Source organism: Oryzias latipes, chromosome 7 (genome assembly GCF_053564925.1).
Source record: "Oryzias latipes strain Hd-rR chromosome 7, Olatipes_Hd-rR_3.1".
NCBI classification, from domain to species: domain Eukaryota; kingdom Metazoa; phylum Chordata; class Actinopteri; order Beloniformes; family Adrianichthyidae; genus Oryzias; species Oryzias latipes.
Window position 1 is genome coordinate 35,816,528 of NC_136243.1, and position 9,501 is coordinate 35,826,028.

The window sequence follows — 9,501 nt, forward strand, 5'->3', positions numbered from 1 at the left end:
CATCCTGCCTGAACCAGAACACGTCCAGGACCGTCTACAGTTCTGCACAGACCATGGATGATCCAGATGAGGGTTGGGAGAAGGCCGTGTGATCAAATGGGATCAATGAGAACTTCTTGGTACGAACGCCACTCACTGTGTTTAGGAGAGGAAGAACACCAGACCCACTGTGAAGCATGGGGGTGGAAACATCATGGTTTGGGGCTGCTTTTGTGCAAAGGAGACAGGACAACTGGTCTGTATGAAGGAAAGGATAAATGGATGGAGCTGATTTTGGTCATAAGACTCCTACCTTCAGTGAGAACACTGAGGAGGAAACATGGCTGGATCTTCCAGCAATGATCCTAAATGCATCGCCATGGCAACCAAGAAGTATTTTGTAAAGCAATTCAAGGTTCTGGGGTGTTTTTGACCCGTTTCTGGTCCTCAATCCAGCATAGATTCTGAGGAGGGAGTCCGAAAAGATCCCAGCTCTGGAGAAGATCTGCATGAAGAATGGACCAAACCTGCTGCAGACCTGCAGGTGACCTTTGACCTCTGTCTGTCTGTCATTTATAGAGTGAACATTCAAACGTTTATTTTTAATGGTTGTCCAGTAAATAAGGAATAATACTGTTAATCAGCCTTTTGGTGAAAATTTGGTGAAAAATTGGTGAAAATCAAACACAATCACTGTCTGTGGAACTACAACTGTTGTGCAGATAGTTGTGGTTAGCCCAAGAGACCCTAAGCAGAGCTGATATTGATGCTTGGACTGATGGAGGTCTTTCTGTGGTTTTGTCCTCACGTCTTCTCTGTCTGCTTGTTTTCATCCGAGGAAGGATGCCATCAGTACACAAACTCGCTTCTCTCTGTGTCGTCTCAGGTGTTTCAAAGTTTTGTGTTTGTCCGTCGGTGGTTCTGGACCCACGGAAACTGCATCTGCTGGGGGTCAGAAGTTTTACCTCTGCCCACCAAATACGTCATATGGTGGATTTCACTGCGAATGGTTCTGCTTGAATTACTTTAGTTTATTGGATTTCAGGAAAATCAAATTTTACATTTACAAAAGTGAAGCAGATTCATTGAGATTCTTGAGCAGTGTGATGTCCATCTGATTTGTCTGAATTGCTTTCAGCATAAATTAAGCAGGAAAGGGTCGATTTTCTTTGTTGAAACATTAGGAAAGCTAAGTAGAACATTTTATTTTGGAAAAAGCTTGACTCTCCTTGTAGAATTACAATGGAAGCATAAATGTAAAACTTTATTCTTGTAAATTGTTGATTTCTTTCCTCGTAATTTTATGACTTTATCCCTATTTGTTCATTTTCTTGGTTTATGCCTCATACTCCATAGTGCCAATGTACGGTGGCCCAGAAGGGTCCCAACACAACCCTCCGTCTGCCTTCTGGACCACTGTACAGATAAGTAGACGGCAATCATAAGTGCATAAATTGCGTCCTGCTGGTCAATTGTCTTTGCCCAACAGTAGCTTGGATAGGCTCCAGCAACTTTGTGACCCTAAAGAATTAAGCGGGCCCAGAAAATAGATGGATACATAATTTAATTGTCTGTCCTGATTTCAATTTTTCTTTGATTTTTATTTGTTTTTTAAATGAAGAATTAAAATTGAACTGAATTAAGTCACTCAGCATCTTTCCACGTCATACATTTTGTCCAGTTTTCTGCTTCTGTCACAATAACAAGAAAAACTGAACCAAAATGTCGAAAATCGTCCAGAAAGGTTTTCTTAAAATAAGTCACGTTAACGGGGATTCTCTGTTTGTTAACGGTGACCTTTGAAATGAGAGAATGTCGCGGATTTTGGCTTCACCAGCAGGACCGGGACAGAGCGGAACCTTCGTTCCGGTGGGGTTTTCTCGTCGACTACTTCACAGCGGTGCACCCCGGAAGAGGAAGTGGCGCCAGGCAGGACCAGCAGGGCAGTCTCCCCCCTCCTCCCCCAGAATTCACCCGGACGGTCTCTGCGCCCCTCGGCGCGGCTGCAGTCGCTCGGATATGCGTGTCAGCGGAGACGAACTTGGGCTGGGTTCGGCTCAGGAGACGTAGCAGGTACGAGCGGCCGCGCGCGGACCGGACCTCCTAGCGCGGCTAGGCGGCTAATGTCCTAATCCCATAATCTGAGCCGAGGTGTGACCGGCGATTTCACTGCAGAGTGAGTCTGCTGTAATCTGAGAGTTGTTGAGTCCTCCTCAATGTATGTGTGTGTGTGTTTGTATGTGTGTGTGTGTGGGTGTGTGTGTGTGTGGGTGTGTGTGTGTGGGTGTGTGTGTGTGTGTGTGTGTGTGTGTGTGTGTGTGTGTGTGTGTGTGTGTGTGTGTGTGTGTGTGTGTGTGTGTGTGTGTGTGTGTGTGTGTGGGCGGGCTACTCGATTATGAGGAAAACTCGCGATATGCGATATTAGAGATAATATTGCGATAACGATATCATTTGCGGTATATAAACAAATAGCAAAATATCCAAAAACATCATTCCCATTGCATTGCAACAGTTTAAAAACTATTCTCTAAATGACCCTCATCCACATAGGTGACAAACATCTAACATAATAGGCCTCCATCTGATTGGTCAAATGCATAAAGGCATTTATTTGATTCCTCAAGATTGATTTATTTTACCATAAGATTGTTTTAACACATTTAAGGTTTACGATTTATTGAGATTTTCGCCATCTTTTGCGATATGCTTATTGCAGAGCTGGATATTGCAATAACGATAAACTTGCGGTATATTGTTAATGTGTGTGCGTATGCGTGTGTGTGTGTTTAAAAATAAGGTGAAAAATATACAGAACACTAGAAGTAGCTCAAATGGCTTTTCAAACAATAAATATGTAGAATAAATTAAATAAAAGTATATAAACTATACATATACGGACGGACAGACGGACATTTCTCCAAAGTTTGCTTCACAACCGCCTCCTCAACACTCATAACCTCAGATGACCTCACTGCTCAACCTGAACTTTTACCTCAGAAATACCCCCCAACACCAACGCCATGATGCTGGATTCATGTTAGAAATGTTCTGGTCTCCGGTTCTTTGAAGCTTGTCCTCCTTCAGAATGGATGAAGGTCTGAAGTGTCCTGTTGGGGGGGGGGTTTCGGGTCAGAATATTGTCCTCAGCGGTGAAGAGGAGGTTCTGATCCGTGCCGCTCGTCCTCACCTTGTTTTGGTGTTTTTTCCTCAGGAATGTTCTGGAGGATCGCTGGCGCTGCAGGACTCGTGCAGAGGAATGGCTAAAGAGCAGAGCAGGGCAGAAACCTACGTCCTGGCGGGGTCAAACGGTCATGGTCACCAGCAGGGGCAGACTGGCGTGAATCACTCCGCTCCACCCCCCCCTGCTGACCCCCACCTCACGTCGAGGATGTCCCGTGTGGCCTCAGACGTCAGGCAGAAGTGTGCGGCCTACGTGCTGGCGCTGAGACCGTGGAGCTTCAGCGCCTCGCTCACGCCGGTGGCCCTCGGCAGCGCCTTGGCGTACAAGCTGGATGGTTCTGTGGACCTGGTGGTTCTGATGGTGTGCGCCGTGACTGTCCTTGTCGTCCACGGGGCAGGAAACCTCGTGAACACCTACTACGACTTCTCCAAAGGCATCGACCACAAGAAGAGCGATGACAGAACTCTAGTGGATGAGATTCTGGCCCCCCAGGACGTGGTCATGTTTGGGGCTTTGCTGTACTCGTTGGGGTGTTTGTGCGTCACGCTGCTCTACTTCCTGTCCACGCTCAGACTGGAGCACCTCGCTCTCATCTACTTTGGAGGACTTTCCAGCTCTTTTTTGTATACAGGAGGTGAGTGGAAACCTGAATGTCAAACTCCTCAGAGCCGCTCCGTGAAGCTCTACGCCGCTCTGTGATGCTCCACGCCGCTCCGTGAAGCTTTGTGCCGCTCCGTGAAGCTCCACGCCGCTCCGTGAAGCTCCACGCCGCTCCGTGAAGTTCCACGCCGCTCCGTGAAGCACCACATCGCTCCGTGAAAATCCACGCCGCTCCGTAAAGCTCCACGCCGCTCCGTGAAGCTCCACGCACTCCGTGAAGCTGCACGCCGCTCCGTGAAGCTGCACGCCGCTCCGTGAAGCTGTACACTTCTCCGTGAAGCACCACGCCGCTCCGTGAAGGACCACGCCGCTCCGCTAAGCTTCGTGCCTCTCCGTGAAGCTTCGTGCCTCCACGCACTCCGTGAAGCTGCACGCCGCTCCGTGAAGCCTCGTGCCGCTGCGTGAAGCCTCGTGCCGCTCTGTAAAGCTCCCTAATGCTCTGTAAAGCTCCACGCCGCTCCGTGAAGCTCCACGCCACTCCGTGAAGCTTCATGCTGCTCCGTGAAGCTCCACGCCACTCCGTGAAGCTTCATGCTGCTCCGTGAAGCTCCACGCCGCTTCGTGAAGCTTTGTGCCGCTCCGTGAAGCTCCACGCCGCTCCGTGAAGCTCCACGCCGCTACGTGAAGCACCACATCCCTCCGTGAAAATCCACGCCGCTCCGTGAAGCTCCACGCCGCTCCGTGAAGCTTCGTGCCGCTCCGTGAAGCTCCCGCTGCTCCGTGAAGCTTCATGCTGCTCCGTGAAGCTTCGTGCCGCTCCATGAAGCTCCACGCCGCTGCGTGAAGCACCACACCGCTCCGTGAAGCTCCGTGCCGCTCCAAGAAGCTCCACGCCGCTGCGTGGAGCTCCATGCCGCTCCGTGCAGGTTCATGTCACGTTCTGGGTGAATCATTTAACAAATCTGAACATGATGTATTCCCGTGGAACCTCTCGAAAGTGAATCTCAAGGAAGGTTTGGAATGTGAGGAATAAGATGGACTTGATGGAAGTTGTGGCTGAAAAGAAAGTTCCAATGTGTGGAAACAGCAGGAAGAAGAAAAGAGGGAGGATAGAAGGTCTTCTGCAGTTTCTCACTCGGTCACTAAACATTCTTTTAGTTCCGATAGCGTTTGGTTTATTTTTCTCCTGAAAGTAGCGCTCTGTTGGTCACGTCTGTGGTCACATGAGTGAGATGTTTGCAGAGTCACGAGGATTTTAGAGCCACCATTAGAGCCACCATCAAAGAGGTTTTAAAAAAAAAGTCAAAGTATTTTGTGAGAAAACTTTTGCTTTTGTGTATTTTCATATGGATACGACTCAGGCTTTAGATGCCGGCTAAAAACGGCAGAACCATCATGAAAAGACCGCTGGAAACGCTTTGACATCAGATCAGAAGATGATCGGAGTCGGACTTCAAACTGAGAGTTCTGGAAAGGTGTTTGAATTGATCCCAAAGAGAAAGCCGGACGCCTCCATGTGTTGGAGCTGCTCTGTTTGCAGAAAATGATCCTGATCTGATGAACCCTGCAGACGGAGTTTGCTTCGTATGATCGTTTTCATAGAACAATCCTTTTGAGAAGCAGCTGACTGTCTCTCTGACAAATGAAGGGGTTGTCACCTGATTGGTCTCCACTGACGTGAACGTCACACCTGTGGATCCTGTTCTATAGAACACTATGCTGCATTAGACAGCCAGGTGCATCATGGGAGCACAGACGGCGGCTCATGTGGAGTCTGAGGTCCTGTCCTGTGAATGCTGGCGTTCTGTGGTGACCGTTGGATGAAGCATGTTCTGCTCTCATAACCTCCCGTTTGCTCCTCCTCCAGGCATCGGTCTGAAGTACGTGGCCCTGGGGGACGTGGTCATCCTCATCACCTTTGGGCCTCTGGCGGTGATGTTTGCCCACGCCGTGCAGGTGGGCTACCTGTCGGTGCTGCCGCTGGTGTACGCGGTGCCGCTGGCGCTCAACACGGAGGCCATCCTTCACAGCAACAACACCAGAGACATGGACTCTGACAAGCAGGCGGGCATCGTCACCTTGGCCATCCTGATCGGCCCCACGCTGTCCTACGTCCTGTTCAACCTGCTGATCTTCGTCCCCTACGTGCTGTTCTGCATCCTGGCCACCCGCTACACCATCAGCATGGCGCTGCCCCTCCTCACGCTGCCCATGGCCTTCCCCCTGGAGAGGCAGTTCAGAAGTCGCTGCTACGCCAAGATCCCGCAGAAGACCACGAAGCTCAACCTCCTGATGGGGCTCTTCTACGTTTTTGGGATCATTTTGGCCCCTCCCAGGAGCTTGCCGTTGCTGTGATTCCCTCAGATTGACTTGTCCGGACCGCGTTGTGTGTCTTTCTGCACCGCGGTCCCACAGCTCTGCTGGCGTGGCAGGTTTCTGTAGTTCAGCAGACCTGAGCTCAGGATGAGGCGTGAAGTCCTCTGCAGCGTGTCGGTGGGAACATCCATGGACGGTGCACGATCATGCATCCAAATGTAGAACATCCTCCGTTGTTCTGCCTGTTTGGTACGAGGAATGACTTTGATTTGTGCACTAAACACGTTTTGTTGTTGTGCTGAAACTCCTCCATGTTGGTTTGCCATATGTTCTTACCAGAGAACCAAGATTTCCTTTGTCAGTGTTTAGAGCTTTGAAGCTGCAGGATTTACAGAGTTTAGTTACTCTTGGATAATTATTCTAAAGGGAAACGTCCCAGCGTCTCAGTCTTCTGGCTTCATTGTTCGTGTTAAGATTAAAATCATTTTTTATGTGCAGGAGAAATTGGGCTGAAGGAGCGTGAACGTCTGAAGTTTCCAAACAGAGGAGTTTCTTTGTGGAACTAAAAGTTCTTTTCCATCTTTGACATATTAGTCTGAAGGGACTCGAGGCCCGGCTCTGTTCCAGAACTCTAATGAACTGAAGTGTCGAGCAGAAGACAGCTGAGTGAGTCAGAAGGGGGCGCTGTGGGACGCTGATAACCCCCAACCCATTTAGTTGGTTCTCTTTTATTTACTTATTAAACTGCTGGCTCTGTTATCCATAAACTGTGTTTGTATTTGTCAAATATTTGCCATTAAATGTCCTCCATTCACTTTTTAAAGAAAACCATGTGGCATTCAAGTGTTAGTTTGTTTTAGGAAGCTTCTCTGAAAATAAACCATGACGATCTTGGAGCCACGACTGATCTTTTCACCTGAACGGAGGTCGACTTTGTGTTCTGGAGCCGTAGGAAGAGCAGGTGAACGTTTCTGTCCTCCTCAACCTCCAAAAACAGATCTGCTCTGTGGAGCTTTGGATGTTTTCCTGACAGAGGCTCATCTGTTGCTGCTTTTTGAAAAGTCAGGCTCGGGTTATGAAACCCTCCTTCAGTGTTTTTTTACTTTTGACTCCACGAGAGTCTTCAGAAGTAGAGAAGGATCTGTTTATTCCTCGTGTCTTTACTGATTAATGACTCAGTCAGATGTGCGACCAGCCTTTGCTATGAGTTGCTGGGATTGGCTCCAGCAACCTGCATAGGACAGAACAGGTGTAGCAGAAGGATGCAGGTGGATGTTGAGCAACTGGCTTGTGAGGCAGTGTGGCAAGGCAAGTTTATTTGTGTAGCACCATTGGTACACAAAGTAATCCAAAGTGCTTCACAAAACAGGAAAATGCATTAAAATTAAAAGATTTAAAAAAAACACATTATCGTGATCAAATTGACTTTAAAAAAGGAAAGAGAAAAGAACACGAATAAGGACCCTTCAGTTATAGACACGAGTAAACAGGAATGTTCTGAGTCTGGATTTGAACCTTAACACAGTAGAGGTCTGTCTCTCAGCATCAGGCAGACTGTTCCAGCTTTTAGCTGCATAAGACTGAAACGCTGATTCCCCTTGTTCAGTCCTGACTCTGGGCCCCCGCAGGAGGCCGGTCCCTGAGGTCCTCAGAGTACGAGATGGTTCATACGGCGCTAACATGTCAGAGATGTACTTTACGGCCATGGAGAGACTTGGAAACAACCAGAGCTGCTTTCACGTCGTTTCTTTGAGCAACAGGAAGCCAGAGCAGAGACCTGATGTGACGGTCCTTCCTGGTTCTAGTCAGGACTCCAGCAGCAGCGTTCTGGATGTACTGAAGCTGTTCTACAGCTGGTTTGGGGAGGCAGTGAGCCGGCCGTTACAGTGATCTAACCTACTGGAGACAAATGCATGAAGAAGTATCTCCAGGTCTTTTTTAGATGGTAAAAAGCTGCTGATGTTACTGTTAAAGTTCAGGTTCAGGTTTCTGACTTGATTTGAAGCTTGTAGAGACAGAGAGTGAAGGGAACTGCTGACACTTTCTCTTTGTTTCTGTGGACCAAAGACCATGACTTCAGTCTTGTCTGAGTTTAGCTGGCGAAAGTTGTTGTGCATCCAGTGCTTGGATGCAAAGCAGAGCAAGTCTGATCAAGGCAGCGTTCACCTGCGACTTCAACGCTCACGCATCCCCTCCTCCTCCTGCTGGGTGTCTGTGAGCACGTCGGTGCTGTCTGCTCTCACAAGCAGTCAGGCCTGATGGCCGTCGTCCCTCTGTGAGGTGTAACTCAAAGTACAGCTGCTCCTGCACGTCTCCTCTGCTCCTCCAACACTCCTGCTGTTCACAGGCCTGCAGAAAGCTCAGGTGAGTCAGGTCTTTATGCTGGTTCCCTTTGCAACTCTGCTTTTTTGTGTGTGTGTGGGGGAGGGGGGGGGGGTCATCTATTTTACATAGTAAAGAAAAAAAATGCAAAATAACAGAAGTATTGCATACACTAGAAAAACAGTTAAGTGTTAATGCAAAATGAAATAGTTTCAATTAGAATATCTTTATTATTATTTTTAAAGGTCAACAGCAGAATCGTAAGAGCACAGTTTGGAAAAGTTCAATAGATTTCTTAAAACAAAAATAAACGTATGTGGGATTTTTTTCAAAGCCAAGTATCTGCTGAGTTTTAAAAGTGTGAATGATCTTAGTTTGCTGCAGAGCTGCAAGACCACAACTGGTCAGAAGGGTTGGAGGTTTTTCCCATTTAATTTCCATGTGCATCAAAGAAGATGATGTTTCCTGAAGGGGGAGAAAAGTCCAGCGGGAGAAAGAGCTGCATCCTGGCAACAGAATGGTTGAAACAGGTGAGACTTTAGCAGAAGATAAAGGTTTGTGGAAGATTTAGAACTATGCTGAAAGGAAATGCTGTGCAGTTTTATGTCACCATGAAGGAGACTCATCTCTGCAGTTCAAATGAATGACATCCCTTACAAAAGATCTGGATATCACACTATAATCCAGTAATCCAATTCATTGCCATCTACTTCAATCCAATTGACGATAGTCCAGTCAGTTTCCCTGTAATCCAGCTCACTGGTGTCTTTTGCAGTAAACACGGGGTCGTTCTGTCTTTCTTCTCTGTTAGTAATTTTTTTTCCAACAAACTTCATTGAACACAACGATGGAATACAAAGCAGTGCAATACACCAATAGGAAAAGAACAAGCCAGGGGGTTTTACTACATTTTATACAACATTGATGCACAGATAAAGAGATTTAATGATTGTCTCTTATGGTCAGAATGTTTTATTGTGATCATGTAGTGTTTGATCTCATTGACAACGAGAAAAGAGGGGTATGATTAGAAAATGTGGATTTATGAATGTTCCATTTGCATGAGAAAGAGATTAATGATGTATAACTGTTCTTTTTAATGA

At 47.5% G+C, this 9,501-nt stretch overlaps 1 protein-coding gene across 2 annotated transcripts; it reads left to right on the top strand.

The window, feature by feature from the left end:
• Positions 1-1,476: 1,476 nt before the first annotated feature.
• On the top strand, positions 1,477-6,972 carry ubiad1 (UbiA prenyltransferase domain containing 1). 2 transcript variants are annotated; one of them, XM_004070218.5, is made up of 3 exons: positions 1,477-2,052; positions 3,191-3,794; positions 5,628-6,972. In XM_004070218.5, the coding sequence occupies exons 2-3, from the start codon at positions 3,236-3,238 to the stop codon at positions 6,113-6,115; spliced, it is 1,047 nt and encodes a 348-aa protein (XP_004070266.1). In that variant the 5' UTR covers positions 1,477-2,052; positions 3,191-3,235; the 3' UTR covers positions 6,116-6,972. The 2 variants fall into 2 exon arrangements, with proteins under 2 accessions (XP_004070266.1, XP_011474952.1); XM_011476650.3 differs by having other exon boundaries at positions 1,907-2,155.
• The last annotated feature ends 2,529 nt before the right edge of the window (positions 6,973-9,501 follow it).